Source organism: Tetrao urogallus (assembly GCF_951394365.1).
Source record: "Tetrao urogallus genome assembly, chromosome: 3".
NCBI lineage: Eukaryota > Metazoa > Chordata > Aves > Galliformes > Phasianidae > Tetrao > Tetrao urogallus.
The window spans coordinates 40837243-40862112 of NC_136815.1; the positions used below are offsets into that span (position 1 = coordinate 40837243).

General features: G+C 40.6%; 1 protein-coding gene across 2 annotated transcripts in view; it reads right to left on the reverse strand.

Annotated features, from left to right (window-relative positions):
• MAPRE2 (microtubule associated protein RP/EB family member 2) overlaps positions 1-24870 on the reverse strand; it is a gene marked incomplete at both ends in the record, with an annotated part of 86865 nt that overhangs the window by 57342 nt on the left and 4653 nt on the right. The window contains 2 exons of one of the 2 annotated variants that reach the window (XM_079533367.1): positions 6707-6768; positions 19854-19925. In XM_079533367.1, coding sequence (XP_079389493.1) covers positions 6707-6768; positions 19854-19925 — 134 coding nt within the window. Of the gene's footprint in view, positions 1-6706; positions 6769-19853; positions 19926-24870 lie in introns of those variants that run through there. The other variant, XM_079533366.1, reaches the window with a different exon arrangement.

The following is a 24870-nucleotide window of genomic DNA, read 5'->3' on the forward strand; positions in this document are numbered from 1 at the left end:
TCTTCCAGGGTTTGCTTTCTGATGCACGAGTTCTTTTAGCTAAGTTTGCTCTTCCTAACTGGCTCTGCAGCTAAGCAAACCCACCCCTTTTCTCCGTTGCTATAATGAGATGAGTGGCTCCTCCTTTCATCTCGAGATTTCTTCCCCATCTGGGGTTTCCCATTGTTCCTTCTCCTATTCTTTTCCACCCTTCCTTTGTCAAGCATCACCCTCTGTAGTGCTCTGGCAGTTTCCACTTTCCTTCATCAGCCACCTGCAGAGAACCTGGGTCACACCGGTTTCCTTCCCCCACACAAAGCCCCCAGCGTGCCTTTTGTCCAGCTAACACACTGTCATTAGCTAATAACGCCTCATTTCATCTACAGAACGAGAAGAATGCACTACAGAAGTAAGAGCTAAGGTGTATGCACATTCACACGCACCCACCTCAAGCCCCAACACCTGTTTTTATGACTCCATCACCTCCACAGCTCCTCACTGTAGGTGAGACATCTCCTCTTAACACATCACAGCTGGAACCCTTGAGGGCATCTCCCAAACACCAGGTTGCAAGGGTTTACTTAAAATCACCAACTCAGAGAAACTGAGCAGCTTTGCTTCTTTGGGAGCAAGAAGTCATTCTTTTAAATACAATATTATTGCTCCCTTACATAAGTGTATTACTAACCTTGAACAAGTGATAGTTTCCTCATCTATTGACAAAAGATAGATTTTTTTTTTCCCCAACAGTAAATGATTAGTACCTTACTGTTTACTCAGTCTTCATCACTAAGATAGTTGTCAAATAAAGAGGAAAAATATTCATAGATAATTTTAACCATAATGTTACACTTACGCTAGTGCTCTGAATAAAAACAAAACAAAACAACCAAACAAACCAAACAACAAAGATTAGCAAACTGTGCCAGGAAACTTATCTCACAGACAGACATTTCCTAAGTGGATTTTTGGAACTTGGCATATCAGACCAAGTTTCCATGAATACTTTGAGCCTGTTACTAGCCTGATGCTGCAAGTGCTTTATTTAGATACAGCATACTACCAGCACTTTCTGGAATTCTGAAATTCAGAACTAGCAAAAAAAAAAGTCTGTTTGTTAAGAGACAAAGGAAGTTGGAAGAAAGTTACTATTGGGCTGCTGTAATGGAAGGTGGATCTGTTCACAGAAACACATAAAATGCTGGGGCCTGGGAGGTTAAAATAATGTTTGTGAGCTTCTGTGCATTTTCTTTTATAAAATCAAATGAATAATACCACAATCAGTGATACATATGTGTGGATCAAATGTGATACCAGCTGAAATACCTCTGTGATTTGTTTATTTGAATGTAGGGGACAGATAAAACAAAATAAATCTCAGGTTCCTATTTGAAAATAGAGGGAGTGCTATTGGAAACATACACATCTGCATTTTGAACAGACAAGAGCATACAGAAAGTGCATGATCTTAGTGAAAAGATAAACAGCTGGATTGACTGGCTTCCATTAACCAGTGACCCACTTGTCAAACATAAGCTTTTGATTTAGAAGAGTGATTACACGAAGCCGCTTATATTAGACAAAAAAGATCTGAGTTATGAAATCAGATCAAGTCTGAAAACACTTGAATGCAATCAATAGTGTTCTTCTATAAAGACACAAGGTGGGAACCAGTTACTGTTTTGAAAATGTCCAATGTAATGTAACAGTATTTTCTACAGCACTATTCACAGTGTGTTTATTCCATGCAGCCCACTCAGGTCATTAGCGATGAGCCAAATCCAGGCCTCGTGTAAGAGGATGAAGCTGATGGAAGCCACTTCATAAAGCTCAGCTTGAGGGCACCACTGTTTTCCTTGTACTGTGGATATTTACTGACAGAAAACTCGGACTGGCACTCCCCACACTGGCACTGTGATGCTCAGCCAGCCCAACTGCTCACAGCAGACTTCTAACAGAGCTGTACTGTTACGGTAGGGTGGCAGGTCTCCAGCTGAGGTTTTGGAGGCTGAGCCACTTGGACTTTGTGTAGGCTTCTGCCTCTACAAGGCCTCCCTTCTGCTCCTGCGCCACACTGAAGGACGAACAAATGCAGGAGAAGATACTGGTAATCACAAAAATTGGGCTTGGGTGTAAGCTCTGAGTTAATAGCAGAGTAAACACAATGAGGGCAGAAAATTACTAGGTCCTAAGAAACTGAAAACCTCTAATTTTACCACCTTGTAACGCAACAGCAGAACACACAGCAGCAGCTGTCCCACACCCTACTTCTGGCTAATCAAGCCTCCAAGAAGGCTGAAGGTGACATTATTATAAGCAACATTTTTAACCTAAGGATAACTCCTTGAATTAAATACGCCTTGCATCCACCTGACCTCATGAGCCTGCTGTGCATTGCTGGCAGCTCATGCTTTACTGTGACTGCATACAGGGTGATTTTTTCTGGAAGCCACAGATCATGGGGCAATTTACTGACATCAGAGACTAAGAAGCCAACTAATAAAGCATAAGTTTCCACCCACAGTGATTGCAAAGAAATACTGAAAATGCTGAAATTTGAATTAAAAAACAACAAAAAAAGAACAAGCCAACAAGCACCACAACAACCAATTAACACGAAAACAAAAAAAACTAAGAAAACTACCTATAACGCAGCCCAAACATTAAACCTAAAAATCCCCACCAAAATTCTCTCCTCAGTAGAGGAAGAATTTTCACATAGCTTTTCCAAGCCTTTCTTTGGGCTCCTGTGCTCTTCAGGGACATGTCCAGAGGTCAGAATCCTTCCCACTGGATTTTTCTCAGCTTGAGGAGGCCCTAAACACCCCGGCATTTGCTGCTCAGGTTCTTACTTCAGTCACAGCATCAGAGAGAAGGCCACCTGGCACCCAGCACATCACAGTACAGGTGCACGTCACACAGAATGGGATACAGGCAGAAACATGGCCACAGCACACTGCTTCACACTTCTCACCACATCTGCAATAGTCCGCAGGTTTTAGAAGCAGGTCCTCTGTTGCCCTAACTGAACCTGTCAGCAGATGCAGGATGACTGCATAGAGCCAGCTGAAGTTCTACTTACATTTGCAAGACTATATTTATAAAATCCAGACATTGCTCTGAAAAATGAAACAGCTATTTTACAGCATCTGGATGCACTACAAATACCTCATATTTGACACATCTGACAAGGTTTTGTGTTTTTGTCTTTTATAAAGGTACCTCAAAAAAAAAAAAAAAAAGATTGTTGGTAGAATAAAACCAGAATCATACTTGAGTTATTCTTTATCAATTATTCACCAATTTATAAATGAACCATCATTGACAGGCAAAACACAGAAGGCGACAACAACAAAAACACAAATAGAGGTATCATTCTTATTTCTGTTGCATACTGTCATGATTTTGACAGTTGTGGCACAAAATAGCAACACTCATACTGTGTATAAATGAAAAAGGAGGCCTCTGTAACATTTTGAGCACAAAAGGTACTAGTAGCATAAAAACAGCATAATATCCTCATTACAATAGAAAATGAGTTTTCTATTTAATAAGAACTCCAAGCACAAGCCTCTGTGTTATTGTGATTGTGAATTTATGTCAGTGCTGTTGTCAGCTTCTGCATTTGAAAGGATCTCATTATTAAGTCTTAGCAAACCCACGTGCTATCGTTCAGAAAAGCTAAGTTATGTTCCTGATGAATCACTGCTTTGCTGTGATTCTGTGGGATAATTTTTGGTATGGGATGCTGAAAAAATAAATATCACCCCAAAGTTCATAATATTTTCAGACAATACCATAAATGGCTATTCAAACTAACCAGTTCCCAAGTTAAGAAGGGAACAAGGACTGGTGCTTACAAAGCCATACACAAACATTCCACTTCAGTTAACTTTTCTCCATTAGGTTCAGAATTTAGGTCTCCCGTTTTCTCATGTTGGATCAAAACAACATTATAAAGCAGCTGTGTCCTATACAGAACTGACTCCCAAACAGATGTCCTCCACTGCTTTTTGGGGGACCTGACATTGTTTCCACAGGATGAAAAGGCTTTCAAAGCTGTCCGCTCAGCCCAGAAGTTCAAATATTTCATACATCTGAATTCTTTTGGCTGAAAGTTCAAAGCAGCCCTTAGGGAAGTCAGGTCTTCTGTGGTAGGAATTAAGGGGACCAGTCTGGGGAAGCAGGCAGGGTTCCTACCGAGCTGGAAACAGAGCTCACTTATCTAGAAGCAGCATTTATTCTACACCACTGCTGGTGCTGGCATGCAAGGAGAATGAAGTGAGAGGGAAGTGCCTTTATTCTTCACAGTTTACATAACTCAATGCAGCATTTGCATGAAGAACCAGGGAGTATTTGTTTCTGCACAAGAGAGGAATGAGAAAAGATCATACAGGACTTTTTGTTCAGGTCCCCCCCGAACAAATCACAAGTCAGTAGTTCAGCATATGTTATACACGGATGTGTGTTTATATATAAATAAAATTTGTTTTCTGTTCTCCTACCCGCAATCCTAACACAAAATTTCTGAACTCATGTGAGAACTATAAAATTCTTGGATGCTCCAACATTCATTCCTATGTTATTCTCCATGTAACTTAACTCCAGCAAAAAGTATGCTTGTTTGCCAGCCTCAAATGCACCAGAACATGATTGAAGGTTTCCTGAGCAACAACTAGCATATAGCAGTATGTTACATGGATTTACTTTCTGCAGTTCTAAGTTCAGCTAATTCTCTAGCAATATAAAGAACCTCTGGTGTTAGAGGCTGGTGGATACGCTTTTATCTTGACCATAGGTCATAAGGACTACAGGATTTGGAGAGGAACGGTTGCACAGTGAGCAGCAACTCATGGAGAATACAATGGAGAGCCCTCTGTTGCTTCAAGAGTAGGGTTACTAATTCTAGGAAAACTGCATGTTTCAGATAACTTCCTATTAGAGAGACAGTACATGACCACCAAATGAACATCCGTATGACCAGACTACATCCTCAGTATCAGCACTGAGCTCAGTGCTCATAGCATTCTTCAAATTTCCTGTAGCTCCAAAATACTTGTGAGAATGCAGTATAGCAACAATAATGAAGCTGCATTCCTGCAGGAATACAGCTAGATGAAATTTGCCTCAGATGAGTACAGGGCAATGCCCCACTGCAATTCCATCTGCCACACCTTCAAAGGGAAGGAGCACGTCCACATTACATTTTCCTGGCTCTTGGTATCACATTTCTCCTGTAGTTCATCCCTGCTTCATCCTTGCTGCTTACAAGCCTCTTTCAGCTCCAGATTATATACTGTTCTTTTCATGAGGATTTCTGGGTGCTCTTGAGACCTGAATATCTTGTAATTGCTCTGAAAGCAACTTGATGATTCTGAGGCTCCTGTTTTAACTCTCCCAGTGTCAGCTTCCTTAAGTGTATCTGCGCAAGTTAACACAGGCAATTCTTATATTTCCCATAGAGTTTACCCTGAATAATTATTTGTGTTTATTATGAATCTGGACAAATTTTGCTAACTTTTTTTTTTTCAGGACACTAAATAACTTGGAGCAAATCCCCAGTTTCACTGTGAAATGAGGCTTTAAAATAGCCCAGACGCAAACCTCTTACTTTCAACTTAACTACATGAAAAAGTGTGAATGAAAGTACCACCACAAAGTGCAACGTCTCCTACCCCCATCCAAAGTTAGGCTTGTAACAGCTTTTCAAGCACTAACAGAAGCAAGGTGGTCCATTTTAAAGATGAAAGTGCTTCATTATACAACCTCAGGATCGTTTCAGTGCTATACATATTTTCAGCACTAGCTACAAATAACCACACCCCCAGCCCTGTACTGCAAACTATTAATGTTGCCAAGAGAAAAGGCATACACAGTACACACCACAGCACAGTGTGCAGTGCCACTGGCTCATTTATTCCAACAAGAATTGTATTACTGGGCATCCTGCACTGCATTTTGACAACAGTTATCACTTCCTGTGTAGCAGCAGTAACGCACAGCAAGGATAGAAAGGGAGCAAGTGATAGCAGCTGGAAGGAACAAAGATCTGCTGGAGAAGCATCCTTTCTAAACATTGCCACCTTGTGGGCCTTGCATTTCTCCGTAACGTTCATCTCTTCACAGGTGACTCACTGAGAGGATTTCAGAGAAATCAAGTTGGAGGCTGGAAAATTTAAGTTTGCATCCAGCTTGGATGGGATGTGGTCTTAACTCACATATATGGGAATTTAAAAGAAAGAAAAACAGGACAGTACTTCAGATTTCATCTGAATTACTAACCCTGTACAACAGCATTTGGTATGCTTTTCCATTTCACGTCAAAGGAAGCGCTAATAGTGTACAGAAAACATTAAAACATTAAAAAAAGGCAACAAACGAAAATAAGAATATGATTTTCCTCATTGTTCTCAGTAGTAATAGTAGTTTTCTCCTTTCATTCCTTTCTGCCAGCATCTCCTTCTGACACCAGCCAAAAAGACAAGCTACATCCAAAATGCTTGCGGCACCTAGTTTAGCTTCCATCATTTCTGTTGCATGAATGAATAACTCTTAGTGACTTGAATCTTTTAATTACGTGGTCAAATGCATTGCAAAATAATATTACTAACTATTGGTGTCAAATCTATTTAGCTACTGCATTAAAAACACAAATCAAGTGCAAATTCTTGAATATTTTATCAATCACAAACACAGTAACAAACACATACAAAGAAACAGTACTTACTTTGAGCATCCAAACACTTTCCCTGTTTGCTGGCTTGAACTACTCCTTGCAGCAATTTGGTACTGGAAAGAAAGCATGAAAACATTTAGTTCAACAAGCAAATAGGAAATAAATAGATACATCACTGAATGATCTTTGTCCGTATTGGTTGGGCAGCGATGCAACAGCCGTATTCTAAAAATGAAGCAAGAGGAGAACTCCCCCATTACAATAACCCAATTCAGCTGTGTACACAATAGTTCAGTGTCTAACACATCTGCACAACAATCAGATGTCCCTCTGATATAGTAGCAAGTCTATGAGCTCCCTTGTGCAAGGCTACATTCAGAGTTCATTCTTAATTGTTGAGCACATCTGACCATGCTTCTGCTGAGCACAGGCAATCAGTTATGACCATTGTGTCATGAAACCAGGGCCTTGCTACACTTGCCTTAACAGATTTACAGAGGGGAAAAAAAAAAAAACTACCATTGAGAAACATGAACCAATACCCAGGAAAACCTATGGTTTTGCTAATACAAAACTAAAAAAAAAAACACTGGCAATCCTTAGAATTTTCTTACTTAGTAATGAAGCCATGATGCTGCCCCCTTGCAGCAGACAAATTCACGGCCCGATCCTTTCCATATTCTTTGGCACCGTTTTCTACAACTGCTGGATTTGTCCTCACATCCATTTTCTCAAGTGCTACGTCACAGGCTACAGAAATACAAGCAGGAGCAACCACACATGGCTTTCTTATATGGTTTTCTGTTCGTGTTATGAATTGCATACCAGGGTTACGTGGCTAGATTTCTTAATTCACCTTCTCAGTCAGCAGGAAATATCATTCCTAGCAGGTAAATAATGGTTTACCCAGATTGAGGCTTCAGTTATTGCTTGTTTTGCATTCATGGCCAACTTGTTGAGACACACCAGCAGGAAGGGGTATTCTGAAGGCATCCACCTCTGCAGAACAGCATGAAACTACATTAACTACAGATCCCAGTGGTGCTCAGGCTGAATCCGGTCTGAGTGATACAAGAAGCTCCAGCAGGTGAATTTACATTCACCCTAACCTCTATTTTAAGAGGAGGAAAACAAAAAACAAGTCTCTCTCCAATACATTATTATCTGAGAAAGGTAAACAGACCTCTAAACACAGCTTGTCTGTCTAGAGGGCTGGATCCCAGCTCCAGGAGCTGTGAGTCATTCTGGCAGAGAACTTAGGAATCCTGCTAGCAGACTGGAAAGCTGAAGCTACCTTAAAGCCAAACCAGAATAGGAATTAGCTATTAAACGTGTTATTGTTTCATTTCTTTGAATCTCTCCAAGCCTCTTAAGCTTTGCTTTTCAATGTACTTTTTTTCCTCCATTTGTTTAATGTGGAAAGTGATTCCAGCACAGCTGACAAACCTCAGGCATCCTACTGGCATAGGAACAGCAAATCTGACATGGTATGTTAGCTTTTACTCAAATAGACCCTCTGAACTGAACTTGGGATCTAACAGCACTGCTTTGAGAACTTGTAAGGATAGGACAACATTTAAGACAATGCTGAAGAGAAGTGATCTTGCATCAGAAGGTGTTGAGCAGAACGAGCAGGTAAAAGCAGTGGAGAAGCATGGTTATTCCCTTGGAAATGCAATAGACAATCTGATCATGGAACAACTTCTCAGCTACATTTTCTGAACAGAGTGCTATTCATCAAAGGCAGGTAACTATTTCATTGTCTTCAGTAAGCAGACAGCAATTTGAGAGTTCGTTTAATGACGCCACACTGAACTTCACCTATAAACAACATAATCATAAAAAAAGAGGAGGGAGGGGAAAAAAAAAGTCATCATAACAGAGGTGACTAATGCCTGAAAACTGATGATTTACAGACAGGTCAAACCAAGCATGTACACCTCAGCAGCATCTCCTGACTTCTACCTGCATGCAGGTGCTCACCTGAGCCACAGGTAATGAGCAGCATGGTGGCTTTGGCCTGGTGAGATAATTGGCATTCATTTGCCGCCGTGTGCAGCAGCACTCCCAGGCCTCCACCTGCTCCACAAGTCATGCCAACACCTCAACCTGTACTTCTAGCTTGAGATGCCAGAGCAGCATCCAGGCAAGGGAGTGGTAGGAAACACCAGGTCATTAAGGTAGAATTTAATTTAGGTGGACAAAGGAATGCAGAAGAGATCCTAGTTTCTGAATGTGAGGGAGCTAACCATGGGGTGCTGGAGTCCTCTTTAGAATGGTTGAAGGATAAAGGCAGGCAACAAAGAAAAGGGAGAGGTAAGGATGCTCCTTCCCTCCTCCACATGCCAGGCCACACTGCTCACAGCTGCAGACTCAGGCATCATAGCACTGCTATGCATGAAGCAGCAAGCACAATTCAGCCCCTTAATACTCCCCAGTACACACACAGGCCACTCTAACATTAAAATAGGTGCCCACCTCCTAAATAGTTAATTTATCAAAACATCTAGAGAAGTCATTTCTTTCACTGGTAAACGTGGGGAAAAGGCCAAGAAGTAAAAGCGGAGAGGATAAATACCTAGAGGATCTCAAAGTCGTGAGTCCAAGCCCAGCCAAAGGCTGTTGGACTGGCAGGCCACAGGCTTCCAGGAAGGAGATCAGAAAGAACTTTGTGGGGCTCCTCAGTTCAGCAGCTGTATCCACAGCGCTGCACCCTATGTTTGTCTCTTTCTCAGATGTAGATGACTTCCAGAACATGATCTTCATGATAGTGCATGTTGGTGGTAGCCTTGGACAGATTCAAAAGACTTTTGCTCTTGGGTGTTTGTTGGATCTCGGGACAGTTAGTTGATTCAACAGGACCACTGCCCTCCAGGGCTGATCTGCTTACCTCAGGAAGCTTTCACAAGCTCTCTCTCAGTGCATGCTTTTCCCCTCTATGAACTTGTTTTCTGGTAGCTATTGCTACATCCACAAGCAGAATCATCTACTGAAAGCATTCACACAAATAAACTCAGAATGTTTCTGTAACAAAATCCCTTCAAACACAAACACTTAACAAAACAAGGAATGAGCAAGATGGATTTGAGAAAGCAGGCCAAAAGCCAAGATACTAAGCCAAAAATAAGATGTTAAAAAAAAAAAAAAAAAAAAAAAAAAAGTCCTCTCCAAAAAGCAAGGCACAACAATTTTTAGATGCACCTCACATACTCATACTAAGAGAAGAAGCAGCCATAGCTGTAAGCTGAAAGGATCAACAAGGAAAAGTTAGAATAGAATGGTTTTTAAAAGTTCTTTCAGCCAAATGCCTTCTATCACATTTTACTATCTTTGCTCAAGGCTCTGTCTGAGGGAGATGTATTCCCCCTGGTTGCACAGCCCTGTGTCCTGCCCCTGTGTCTCAGTGACTGCATGATCTCTGCTACTCTGCATATATATTTTTCACTCCTCCCAGTGATGACTGGGAAAGTGATGTTGCGTGAAAAAGATTTGTAATATAGGCTAACAGTCACCTATTATTGCTTCAGATATCCGCAGCATTTACAGAAAACAACTTCAAAACCAACTTATTTTTAGCAGCTGAAAGAATTCGAGCAAACCCATTGTGGCTGCTATCCAGGCATTTACTGACTAGAGAATAGTTTGACAAAATTCAGAACGGATAAACTCAGATTTTAACTTAGAAAATAGTGTATATCACTATTTTTGTATACTTTCCTGTTCAATAAAAATGAACCAAAATATTAACTTTAAGACATCTTGTGTCAAAGGAAAGAATTCTTTAGTTTTCATGATCTATACGTGAATTTAAAACATTAAAAAGTAATAATAAAACAAGAAAAGATCCACATATTTAGCAGTTGGATTTACCATTAATTTACTACTAATTACCAGCCCAATGATCTGTTGTCTCATCATTCTTGGGTGAATCCTCTGCACTTGCCCACAGGTTTCTGCAAAGTCAGATTCTTGCACAAAGACACAGATTCAAAGCAAATAGATCAACAGAGTTGAGTTTAGTACCGTTCACAACTCCAAAACCATGAGAGATGCTGTTTTGGCTCAGAGCTCTCAAGAAGGAAGGCAGCTACAGAAGACACAAGATGCCGCTACTGAGCGCCCATCCAAGCTTCCCACCTCCTTTATTGTCGCCATTTCTAACAGGGCTTAGTTCCAGCGGTTCTGCTTCTCAGTCACTGCTCTGATTTCAAGTCACATACTGGCATGAAAGAAGTCTAGAGACTTCCTTTAGAACTCAGCTCCCTCCCTCTCATTTATAGTGCAGCCAATCTTTTTTTGCTTGTTTACATATAAAGTAAATCCAAGCACATCCCGTTTAACAACTTAGTAGCAAACGACATGCATCATTTCTCCAAAAGTCTCCTTCCACCCTACTTTACTCCCCAGAGAGCAGTAATCGTCTTCTCCTGTTTCTGTTGTCTTCTCCCCTCCATCCTGGAAGCTGGAGTTTCCCAGATGCAGATGTCTTAAAGACAACATTGGGTTCAAAGCTGTGGCCAGCTACAGCAAAACATCCACTTTTTGCAGCAGCCCACCTGCCCTCCTCCCATCAGTAAACTCCTCTGCCTTCCTGCCCATAAAACTGAAGATGCAATAATCATCTTCTACATGATTTTGGTTAAAGTTTGGCTTTTTGCAATGCCAGGCAAGTGCATCAAGCAGTAGGTGGCAGACTTAATAAGAAGAACACAAAGTGTGTCATTCTCTGTACTTAGCAGCAGGCTGCCACATCATACTTAGCTCTGTTTCAGCCTAAAAAAGATCTTCCTTTACTTCTTATCTTACTTCAATTATTGGAGACACATTCTTGTTAAACCTTTACCTCAGATTCACTGATGCCTCCATTTCAACTTCTATCATGTTAGTTGAAAGTCTGTTCTACTTGCATTGTCAGTGCCTACACCTGTTGGTTCCCACAGCCAGCACAGCCACCAGTTTTGTTAAGCACCCACTTACATTCTGCACAGCTGACTGCAGTTTGCTACTGACTCACTTCTGTGTGCAATAAATCTGCTTTTTGATTTCATTTCTGGTAGAGATTATACCATGTTCTTGGTTTAAGAATGGCTGGAGCTTATCAGTTTTATGCATTGTTTCATACACCAGAATCAAAACACACCAAAATAAAGTCCAGGGAAAAGCATTAAGTTTAAGTGTACCTTTTACCCTTTCACTTCTAGATGTGCCCAAGAAAAATGCAAGTGGCTTGGTAGGGGATAAGATTAAAAGGGCTGAATCTTTCTTTCTTGTGACATTAATTTTTTGGACCTCTGCAGCAAGTGAAGGAAAATAAGCATATCAGAGAGTATTCAGCATTAATCAGGTAGGTGTTCCCAAGGAGGGGGATAAAGCTCCTACCAATCTTCTGCTCTAAAACACCACTCTGCTGCTGGCATGTCCATCTGATAGAGTAGCAACCTCTGTTGAGGTGAGAAATTCAGTGTCTTTTTTCAGAAAGTAAAAATAATCTCCACAACAGTACAGGATTCACTACCTGTGCCTATTTCATCACAGGAAAGAAGCAGGCATAGCCTGGAAAGCAAGTGCACAGATGTTTGTCCCTGAGAGGGAAACAACCCTGATGGACTACACAGGCTGGGTGCCAGCCAGCTGGAGAGGAAAAACAAAACAAAACTGAGGGCCTTTGTGGGCTGGATTTGCAGATCCAGAGCAGTGATTTTTCCCCTATAATCAGTCCTTGCGAAAGCAGCATACCTGAGTCCTGGGCAACCACAAACCAGAGACAGACAAACTGGAGCCCAGCCCACTACACCCAGGTGGTGTAGGGGCTGGAGCACATGGTGCAGGTGAGGCTGAGGGACCTGAGCTTGCCCAGCCTGATGGAGAGAAGGCTCAGGGTGTGGGACGATGTCCCATTGCAGCCCACAGCTACCTGTGGGAAGGGCATACAGAAGATGGGACCAAGCCCTTCTTAAAGATATGCATTGGCAGTGAAAGAGTCAACAGGCAAGTTTCAACAGAGTAAATCCTGATTACATGTTAGGAAGAGTGTTTTTAGCATGAGGGTGGTTGAATATTGGGTTCAGTGAAGCTGTGAAGTCTGTTCTTTGAGACATGCAGAGCTCAACAAGTCCCTGAGCAAACTAATCTATTGGGATTAGGTTCAATAGGAACCTCTGGACAACCTCCAGAGGCCTCTTTCAACTTGTGTCATCCTATATTTCTGTATGAAAGTACTACAACTGCAGGCTGCTCGTGGCTCACTCACGAAGCAGAGTCCTAGCTGGAATGCTAGACTCCATGACACATCACATATCTCTGTCCTTTTAAAACCTTTGGTGTCTCTCTGCCTGAAGTTCCTCAATATAAAAAAATTATAGAACTAACTCAACAACGTAAAATAGATTCCAGTATCTGTGGAGATGGCAAAAACAGAAAAAATCTTGTATCAAAATTTTTATTTTACTCCTTAAAAGTCTAAATATGCAATGCAGAAGTATAGTTATAATACATAATGCACAATGTACTCATATGTAAGTTACCAATATGAAAACAAATCTTTGCTCTCTATAGCACTGGTCAAACAGCTAAAGAATTCTTGGACTCCTCTCTCACGTGAGTGGAATGGTTGGCTCGCAATAAATTACAGATGTACACACTTGTAAAAGCAGTCAGGCCACAGTTTGTGGAATTCTTCCCGTGAATCCCTGATTAGATAAGGTACATAAGAGCCATTTTTCCATAGATATGCAAGGGCACTAGTATCCCTGAGTGCCAAACTTTTTTCGAAGGACTATGCTCACAGCCAGGTGGCCAGGAAACTCCTTGCATAGCCATGTTTTAAGCCTTCTCCAAGCCTTCTCTGCTCATGGGCAGATCCTCAACAGTTTCTCATGTTTTGAGTCAGTCCTCCATCCTCATCTACAAGGCAGAAGACTGGCACACCATCACTCCATACCTTCCATAAATACTTTCAATGAAAGCAGTCACTGATTGCTATGTGGCGCACAAGTAACATGATCTGAACATGCTGATAGGACTGGACCTCTTAGGAAGAAGGCAGAGAAACACTATTTAGTATCTAATCCACACATCACAATGGTGAGTTCTGAGCTGCTCAGCCCTCCCAGGTGGCAGTAGCTTTGATCACTTGAAGAAGCAGAACTTCACCGATGAGTGCAGCTGCCTAATATTCTCAGTAAGACCATTTACAAGTGCAGGCTTCTGATCTGATTAGCAAGTGGAAGCAACCTCACATCCTGCCTGCAAACTGGTAAAGCTAAAATGCATGGAAAATTGAGTGCACTTGCATTACGATAATGACACCATAGAAGTAACTAGTATAGATGAAATTGCAAGACCTGTATATTTGACACAGGAAGCACAAATAATAGTGACAGCTTGTTATCTCATTTAGTTAGACTATGATATTACACACAGTTAAAGCAAGTCACATGCAAGGGGGCTCTCAAGGCCGGGTGCTAGGCTTCATCCTTTCAAGTTAGCATTGTATTGTTTTGAAAGGGAAGTTTGTATTTAAATTTCAAATCAGAAATTTCTGGGCTGCATTTGTGAGCTGCAGTATTTCCTCCAAGAAGCTACAGTACAAAACTAAGTGGAATTTTTACTTTTCTTTATTTGTTCTGCTGACAAACGCCGCAGAACAAAGCAGACTGGCACTTTAACTTGAAGACATGCATTATTTCTGCTCATTAGATAAAAGCTGACTGGGAAATTTCCAAGTTGTTCTATCATATCAGATTGAATTTGAGCTTCCACGGTATTTTGGCTTTGAAAAGTCTTTTCCTTCAGCACACTGCATGCAAATATTGGTCTGGAGGAGTACTAAACTCCTTTTAGTAGCATATGCAATGTAAGTGTGGATACTTCTCATACTGCCTTTCCCAGACACGCTCTGTTTTCTGTTTGCTGTCCAAACTAAGCAAGAAACCAACAACTTAACCAGAGAAACAAATACTGTGGATGGATTCACCATTTACATATCTACTATTTCTCTAGCTGACAGAACTTCTACACTGGCTGATTTTTCACACCTAGAAGGTGAAATCTTTTAGCTTGGATGGAAAAACAAAACACTGGCAGTTGTTCCTCGTCACTCCTGTTTTGTGGAAGACGTTATGATAGAGTATGCATATATCTGATTCAATCTTTCTGGGAAATCCACCTCTCTCTCAACACTGTTTTTAGTACTGCTGCCCTGGTCTCAAGTGTCATTTGAAGGCTGCAGTAGGCTACAATTGAGTTTGAATACATGAGACCAGGCAAGGTCATTTCTGGTGAGACATTCAGTGGGACAAATTCTAATTCACCCAGATATTTTGTTCACATACAGACAGCTGGCAGTCTTTGCAACGCTCTCAAATGACAATGTTTGGCAACCTACCAAACAAGCTAAATGCCTTTTGCTTGTCAAAGCACAAGCACATCACTTTACTTCAGTGTAACTCTGCTCTCCCTCAACACGATGTGTCAGCTTAGACAAACTGCTGTATCCTAAAGACAACTGCCAGGATTCAGCTTGCCTGCTCTTTTTTGATGACAAATTGATGTCGAATTTCCAGAATATGAAAATGACCATGATAATATATTTTGGCATACAAGATATGCAAAGAATAACACAGCTGAAGCTGTCTCAACTTTATTGGACCGATGTTTAGTTATATTTGGAATCCAATTATTTTTATTCCCAGAAATACTTTTGCTTTCCTTAAAGCAGATGCTTATAACCTCTTCTTGCTGAGGTGCTGTGCTCTTTTTCCTACCGTTCTACAGCAGAAAGTAGGCCATGAACGAGAACCCATAAATTCACAAACACCAGTTGCTGCCCCTTTCCCCTGCCAGTAGATTTATTGATTTGCAAGGAGATGATGGAAGTTTCACTGCTTTCCTCCAGTGCAATTTTGCAGTGAGACACTGACAGTCACCAACACTCTTTAAGACCAACCTCCACACCTGGGATTGTGAGACAGGGAGAAATACACCATGCAGTTCTATCTCAGATATTGCTCTCATCAAACTTCCTTCTGCAGTTTCAGGTTCAAATTCAAGAAGGTTCAGAATTCAAATGTAAGTAGATAACACACACACACACAACACCATTAATAATCTATACTGCACAGAGGGAGACATACAGGAAATAACAGCTCCTGCACCACTGTCTTGGAGGATTTAAATTGATGCATTTAGGCTGCAGCAGAACCTATACATTTATCTTATAGTGCATTACCAAATTCAATAAAACGTCAATAGGATCTTCATGCAGAGCAAGGCGATACTCTGAATTTTTCACACTAAAGCACAGTGAACAAAGTGGTGACAACTCCTCAGTGCCACATTGTTTTAATGGACAGACACTGTACCAGTAGCTACGCGTTCCTTTCAAAGGAAGACAAAAGACATCACTGCCATCAGTCAGACAAATGGTTCTTGTTGGCCCACAGCTACATAATAAGCTCCCTGTCATTTGACAAGCCCATCATAGCATTTCTCTATCTGGTTTTCTAACATGATCATGTGTTATAGTCCCTGCATCCCAATGAATGATTATTGCTGCTGCAGACAATGCATCACCCTAAAAACATAAGTATAGCACTAATCACATCTCTTGCCTGATGTGGCCTTCAAGCATTTAGCACACTTCACAAAAGCTATTTCAGGTCAATAACATCTGGCTGGGTGACTGGCAGTTACATTTATTTCTCAGTTTTATCATACACAGACAAATAAAACCTCTTATGATCTTAGTTACTGAAGGAGAATTTTCATTGCCTCTGCTACAATGCACAGAGAAGCTGAACTTCAGGCTCCTGCCTCATGATGAGAAATGTTGCTCATTTGCATGATTGTCAGGTAGATAAAGAGATAGCAAAATTTCAAATCCACTAGAGGCAGCATCTCGTTTAACCTTTGCAGCTTGGCTTGACTTGAACTTACCCAGGGCAGTAGAGGCCAGCTTACACTTCCCTCTAACAACACCCTGAGAAAAATTACTACTAAGAACATCCAGTCATCTTGAAGAAACTGCAATGACTTTAGAATCTGTAAAAGCCCTCTGATTTCAGGTTCCTAAAATCTAAACAAACCAAGAGAATCAGGAGAATCCATAGAGGTTTTCTTGTTCTCAAGGTAACAAGGCACCCAGTAAGCAGGGCCAGCTCAGGTCCTCTCAATGGTATATTGAAAACTTGCTGACCCAAGAATATAGATAAAATGCATTTCCATCCTCATGCAGGAGTTAGAAAGCTCAGTTTCTTGATGGCAGCAGAACAGATTATGGGAAACAAGGAGAGTCACTGGAGACTGTTCAGGGCCAGCAAGGCTTAAAAGCTGGGCAAAGTCCAGAAGACACCATCGGGATGGGGCCTATCTCCATCCACTTTGCCCTCTTCATCCCCTGGGGCTACCCTTCTCCACAGTCATCTCTCTTCCCACTAGAAGTGATACCTGTAGGCAGCCCCACACCTCCCTCAGCTTGGTTCTGAATGCTCTCCTGCTGCCATACAAGGACGAGGAAGGGAGAGCCAGATGAAATTTAATTTTAGCATCCATCAAGATACAATGAAGTTTTATGCTTTAAACTTCTGATAACAAAACTATTTAAATATGACAGGACTAACAAAACACCAGTCTGGAGTAATCCAACTGCCAGTGCCATTCGTCACTGCAGGGAAGTTGGACTAGATGACCTTTAAGGGTCCCTTTCAACTCAAAGAATTCTAGGATTCATACACCACACCAAATAAAATAAGTTACTGAAAGGTTTTCATCATTCATTTGTCACTTAATTACACAGCTTACTACCAAGAAAGTCCATCTTTGTGGACTTTCTGCACTTAGTACTAACACGGCTCCAAAAAATAAAAAGAATCAGGAGAGAAAGATGGCATCCTTATGTTTGCAGTTTGGCTACTCAAAAATAGTCTATTAAAATTACCTAAATTTGATCAAATACAGAAAATAATCTGTGATAGGGTAAGTGTCCTTTGACTCATTTGTGTTGAATAGTAGGTGAGCATCATAAATACGTGGGCTTTATTCCAAGAGTATCACTCTTCAAGTCACAAAAAGACAAAAGTCATTTTAATTCCAGTTTAGAGAGGCGACAAAATGTACAGACACATTAGGCATTGTATCAATATCCTAAATAACTCTACATTGCTCACTTGAAAAAGTTCAAACTTTCTGATTCAGAAAACCCATCCAAAAGAATCCAAGAGCAGGAACATCTACAATTCTCTGCTGGTATTGAAAGTATCAGGCTGGATATAAGGAAAAATTCTTCCTGGAAAGAGTGGTGCAGCATTGGAACAGCCTGTCCAGGGGGCTGGTGAAGTCACCATCTCTGGACGTGTTCATGGCTAGTGGGCATGGTGCGGACGGGCTGACAGTTGGACTGGATGGTCTTAGAGGTCTTTTCCAACTGTAATGAATCTATTTTATGATTCTATTTTCCTCTTTCTTCCTCCCGTTTACTGTATTAACAAAACAGATAGTAACAGCAAGTATTTTTGAACAGTTCGTTAATATACCAGTTAGCAACAAAACTTAAAATAAATGCAACGCACTGAAGAATATCTATGAAGAATCCAACCACAGCACGTCAAGATATTGGAAGAATGGCATTGGCTAAGGCCAAGGGACTTCTCTGCAGGATGCTGCTCTGCTTTCAACAAGCCTCCTCCCACCACAACCAGTTTTGTCACATATCAGTAAAAACACATTGTAAAAAGTGGAAATGACCACGTGGCTTAAGCACCCTACAAGTTCAATATTGACAGTACCAGCTCCAAAGCAAAACAACAGCATTATCATGGCAGAAAATGTGTCTCCTCAAACTCAGGATGCATTCATTTTCTCAAGTCTACTAAGTACACACTGTCAAAATGCTCTGACAGCGTCTCTAACTTGCATCATACCATTTTGCCCAAGGGGCTGTCAGTCAGCTTCTCTTGCCAGATACAGTTTTGCTTACAGCTAGGGGAAAAAAAAAAAAAAAAAAAAAAAAAAGAGAACCCATAAACAGCACCAGCTCTGTGGAAACCAAGACTTCGGCTATTTTTGTGGCACTTGGTAGTGAAACTTAGCACTTGGCAGAAAAACTTGTAGACAAGTGATCATCAAATACTTCCCATGTTTTGGGAGCAATGACTGAAAACAAAATAAAATGTGACTTCATTCCTTCTAAACTGAAAGGTCACAAAAGAAAATCTGGATGGCTACAAATGAATTGATTGCAGGAAAAAGTTAACTTTTCACATACATGTCTCTGGTAGCTTATCGCATTTTTTAATAAGTCCAGGCTTTCTTCCATTTTGCCAAAGGCCTGACGGGAGCTCCAAAAAAGGCATTTCCAAGGTTCAGTCCTTTCTTGCTAGTTTCATGCAATTACACTTTACCAGCAGTAAGCTCAGCTAGGAAACCAGTGCAAGAGAGGTATTTTTATGCTGACCATTACTCTTGATACGCCCCAGCTGCATCCTCTCTACGTTGCTGTGATCATTTCTTAGTTCTTCAGTAGCAGATTATGAATGTTTTCACCCAGGCACCTTATGAACAAATACAGATGCATCTAGAAAAGCATTATGCCAACAGAAGCACCTATGTTGAACAGCAACAAGCCTTCATAGCACAGATTTTCATTTCAGGACATTCATAGTAACTCAAGAGACCTCTGTTGAACAGAATAGTTTCTAAGCATTTACGTGCAGTTGTATAAAAGGAAACTGTGATACAATTCAAACCAGAATTATGACAGGATTCCTGGGTGTATCAAAGAGTTCTGACTAAGCCACAGTAATTATGCAATTAAGCATAGCATATCTTTTATTTGTACATTTGAGAAGTTAATATTGGGGTGGCTAAGAAACAGCAGCACCATAACAAAAACCACAATAACCTCCATGTTACAGACAGGTGGCACAAATTAGTCCTTAAAGCCATCACTCTTAAAGACCAGATCACCCTGTAGCCAATACTAACCTCCCCAAAGTCTACAAAATTTGGGGATATTTAAGGTTGTTTTTTTCCCCCACTTGAATTAGCATTATAGGAATGCAAAACTACAGAGAACAAAACTTCAATTATACACAGCAAAGAAAATACAGGCCTTTGAAATTACAGTAGTACTCAGGTCTCTGCCTCAGATGTATTATGCACAAAAAGGAACTAAGCTAGTAAAGCAAACTCCATGACTTACCTTACTTCGCTGTTTCAAAGATGTATTTGGAAGTCTATCCCCATTACGTGAGTCTTTATGAAGCCTTGACATATTAACAATTGAAAACAAACAAACAAACAAACAAACAAACAAACCTGCTAAATAAAACTGACAGTTGCCAGAGACTAGTAAATAAAAAAGAGCTTCCCTGGAAACCTCCTTATAAACCTCACCATGGGTGTAGCTAAATGTCTGGCTCCACCCTTCATCCCACCCAGAAACTCAGCCTGTAATAAGGTTTGAAGCAAGATGATTGTGTTGTCAACTTCTTGTGTGCTCTGTTTACTAATGAAAAAAAAGAAAAGTAGATAGCTAGTTGACAGCTTTACCAGATAATGGTAAAATGTAGATAAATAAAATTAACCTTGTCCCAATATTTGCATTTTCTGCCATATGGTCTAGAAAAGTTAAGTGGGTGAGCTTGCTTGGTTGCTTGCCTTTTAGAAGCACTGATGTAGCAAACTGAGTGAAGCCTAAGAGCTTTTAGTATTTATTTGTACTGGAAGTGCATCAAATTTTAAGCCAACCATATCTATGAAGTTGCAGCAATCTCTACTTACACCAGCACAACCTATCAAAAGTCTCCACCACCAGTGTAGGCTCCTTTCTTCATCACTGCCATCATGAAGATGATGCAAGATTAAAAACCTTTGCAAACCCCATTAAAACACATGCATGCCATGGATGCACAGGGACCCAGAGCTTCTAAAAATTAGATTCTGTTCCTTTGACTTCTAACTACTACAGTTTTTAAAGAAAAAAACAACAAAACTTTTTCCTCAAGGTCTAATTCAAGGGAGTGAAGAGATACACTAGGATGTTTACATCCTTAGTGGTCATATACTGCTTTGGTGTGTAGTATAAACAGATCAAGAGGTATATGTTCCTATTTCTTACTCAGTATTTTGTACCCTCCCAATTCATGTTTTTTTCTTTTTAAAATTGCAGGTATAAGGAACTATAAATTCACAGCGGTTAGGCTCTTCTTCCGTGAATAATTGAGGTTATCCTGGCACTCCTGCAGGAGATTGGGTGTGAAATTGGAGTTCTTGAGTTGCTTGGCAGGAGCCCAACTATGCTTCTATTATCTGAGTTTGCTGTCAAGGGAGTGATTAGGAGATTATGTTCTTGTTAACAAGATCTGTGCGAGTAATGGCTATTATGCCCAACATTTCCTGTATTTAAGTTGAAGTGATTGCCCCATCTTGATATGGAGAGGTATTTTCCTGAATCATCATCATAGAATGGTTTGAGGTGGAAGGGAACTTAAAGCTCATCCAGTCCCAGTGCCTGCCATGGGCAGGGCTGCCTCCCACCAGATTAGACTGCTGAGGGCCCCATCCAACCTGGCTTTGAATGCCTCCAGGGATGGGGATCAAGTCTTAACTTTAATAAGTATTAAAATAACATGCATTCCTTCTCACAAAACCAGTCCACTTCTGTCAGAAAATGCTAATTGGCCATTAAAATACATGTATCCATATGGAACTTTTGCTATAACATTAAAATATAAGCTTAATATTGTCTGTGTTCCTCTTCCAGTCCTTACGAAGTATCAGATGGAGGAAAAAAAACAATCAAAATAAAAGATATTACTTAATAAGCTACAGCTTTTAATTTTCATTCCTTCCGAACCTCTGCAAGCAAGAGAAAGCATCTTTTGCTTTAAACTCAATAATTAAAGGACAGATACCTATGTCTTCTCCTGTGGCTGAAAGAACATAATCTCATGTCATACCACATGTGAATACAAAATTTTCCAGGGTCAATAAAAGTATTTCATCTTTAAAGAAAGTCTGATGATTCTGAGAAAAAAAAGATACAATTTTGGTGAGTTCACAAATTAAGCATAGCATGCAAGAGCAAAAAAACCCCACAGTTATATTTAAATATCAAGTTGGAAGAAAAATAATAAATTGCATTTGCTTTCCTACCACTCTAAGGTCCCATAGCAGGCTTCCTCTCCACCCTTTGCTTCAGCAATGACAAAGCAGACTAGCCATGACACCCATGGTTGAACTCTCCCTTATTTTGGGCTGATGTTCTCAAGGACAGTGGGGGAATCCAGAGGTGTGGGTGAAGGAAGGAGGAACATCACAAGAGATGAGTAAAATCAGAAATCATGAGATAAATACTGCTGTGCTTTGTGCAGTGAACCCTATACCTAGGTTAGGACTTGGATCTGGCTTCTGTTAGAAATACTGGATGGTAAGATAACAGAGAGACTTTAATTTTTACAAGTACTGCTGTTTTGGCTGGTAGAAACTATTCTCTATTACTAAAACATGAAATGGTAAAATGGCATGGTCTGGCAGCTAGCAACTAAAACCCAGGGTGAAAAAACTCTGTGCTTCAGATTGGCTTCTAATAAACCTTGCACATGAAAAAAAAATAATCTGATTTTCTGAGTATTGCCAGTGCCTCTTCCAACTACAAGAACCCACCTGCACTGCCTGCTAGAACTACTTTATTACATTTCTAAAGGCAAACAAAACATTCTGCAGCTGTTCAAGCAGTCACACTTGTTGCTGTTACAGCCATGAGAAATTGGTAAAGCTCAGCTGACCAGATTATATGTTAGCATCCAAAACTGGAAGAGATTAATGCAAACAAGCAAGTAGGTGTCCAGTGGATCAACACTTACTGGGAGCTCATCTCAGCAATATCCACCTCCATCAATGCCATCTGGCTTTTATCAGCAACTACTGTGCAAAGGCAAGACTTAAAAACACATCTGCTTTCCTGGGCAATGGTAATTACAGGTGCTCCCCAACATGTGCATTGGAGCAAGTAATAAGTAGGATCCCACCACAGTAGTGTACAAACTAGAGATGAAAAAAGGAGGTGGCCCATTGCCCCAACAAAGTCAGAGATGGGAGGGAAAAAAACAAGCTGGCAAAATTGAGGAATTGGTGCAGTCAGGATGCAGTTAGGAGGAAGAGAAATAGATACAGAACGTGAAAATTACTCAAGAGGGATTGTATGAGAAAGGAGCGCAGCGCATGAAAAGGCAGCAGTGAATGAGAGCAGGGCTCCTCCCAGGCACAAAAAAGAGTATTAAATGTAGAAAGAGCTGAAAGCTAAGACCTTTTATTTATTTATTTATTTATTTATTTATTTATTTTAATCTGGAATTATTTAATCTATACTTCAAAAAATTTCCAAGAGACTGCAAACTAAGAGCTGCTGTTCAGAACTTCAGCAAATGCAGTTTTCCTCTGACATTCCCCAGACTGTTTTCAGCTGCACCTTGCAACCTTTGCTTCTTACAGAATGTATATTCCTAACAAGTTTCCTGTGGCTTGCTAAGGTGACACAAAGATCTTCACAAACAGCTGTCAACGTATCGTTAACTTCTCATTTTCTTTGCAAGCATTTCTCAAGATGATGATTGACACCAAAGCACATTAGGCTGTTAAAGGATTAATGGAGTTGAAAGAAGTGGAAGTGCCTATAAAAGCTATTGCAACTAATAATGGCTGAGAACTTAATTCATGAGAAGATACAGAAAATTTGTGATAATCAATGAACAGCTTTAAGGTTTAATCTGCATACGTTGCATGCTACAATTATGTCAGAGTTTTTAAATATTCAATCATTTGGAAATAATGGGTATTGGTCATATCTGTACAGCAGATACGTGAAGTAACACGTTGGAGTGGAACACAGCTTCATGAGTGGGTCATCCCATCCACTAGGGTGCTAGGAAAATGCACTGTGTGCCATGCTGTGTGGGACAACAAAAGCCAAGGCAAGCGTTGCTCAGTTGGCACAATGCAGTAGCTGGGAACTGAAACAACAATTCTGAATGAGTTACCCACTGCCTCTCTGATTAGTTTAATTACAATCGTAAGTCACCTGTTTTCCTTTAGTGTATATGCTTCTGTTGATACCAACCAGATGCTATTTGCCAATGAGTTGTTTCTAATGTGAGAAAACAAAGCAAAAAATATTTGCAAGTGTTTAGAAATGTATTTATCTGTCCATCAAAATCCAAAAGACCCAAATACTGCCAAACAATACTTGCATTTGCAGTTACTCCTTCAAGATAATGTCCTTAGCATTGTCAGGCCTGAAAAACTCTGGAATCTGATGGACATCGGATAGGACCCTTGCTACAGGAAATACACTGAGGTGCTGGAGTATGCCCAGAGAAAGGCAGCGAGGCTGTGAAGAGATCGGAGCACAAGTCTTATGGGGAGAGGCTGTGGGAAATGAAATTGTTCAGTCTGGAGAAGAGAAGGCCCAGGACTACCTTATTGCTCTCTGCAACAACCTGAAAGGAGGTCGTAGCAAAGTGGGGTTCAGCCTCTCCTCCTAGGTGGAAAAGAGATAGCATGAGAGATAATGGCTTTAAGTTGCACCAGGGAAAGTTCAGGTTGGATATTAGGAAAAATTTACTCTCAGAAAGAATGGTGAGGTATTGGAACAGCCTGCCCAGGGAGGTGTTCAAGATCTGTGTGGATATGGCACTGAGGGATGTGGTTAGTCAGCACTGTGGGGATGGGTTGACAGTTGGACTAGGTGATCTTAGAAGTCTTTTTGAATCATGAAGTCAAGAAAAGTGTTCTCCTATTGCTTCTGTTTTGCTTCTTAGCCTGGGTCTTTTCCTCTGGCTTGCAAATGTTCTTCAATTTGGATTCTCGAGCTCTGCAAGGGATGCTGCATTCCCAGAAGAGATGAATCATGAGATCCAAGGTTAGTTCCAAGTGCCACATTGCAATGAAAATTCAAGAACAAGTTTATTCATAGCATTTCTATTCAGTCTGAATGACAAAGCCAAACTAAACATATTGTTTTTCTTTGATAAAACTGTCTGAAGAGACTGTTACTGATCTATATTCAGTTTAATGTTAACCAGGACATAAAATGGTTACCAGATCAAAGCATACTTGAATAAAATTCCTCAAAAAGGAGTAGCCTGAGAAGATACTTGTCTATTTCTCATCAGAAGTTGCACAACCAAAGTCTGTGATGAAATCAGAGACAGCTTCTT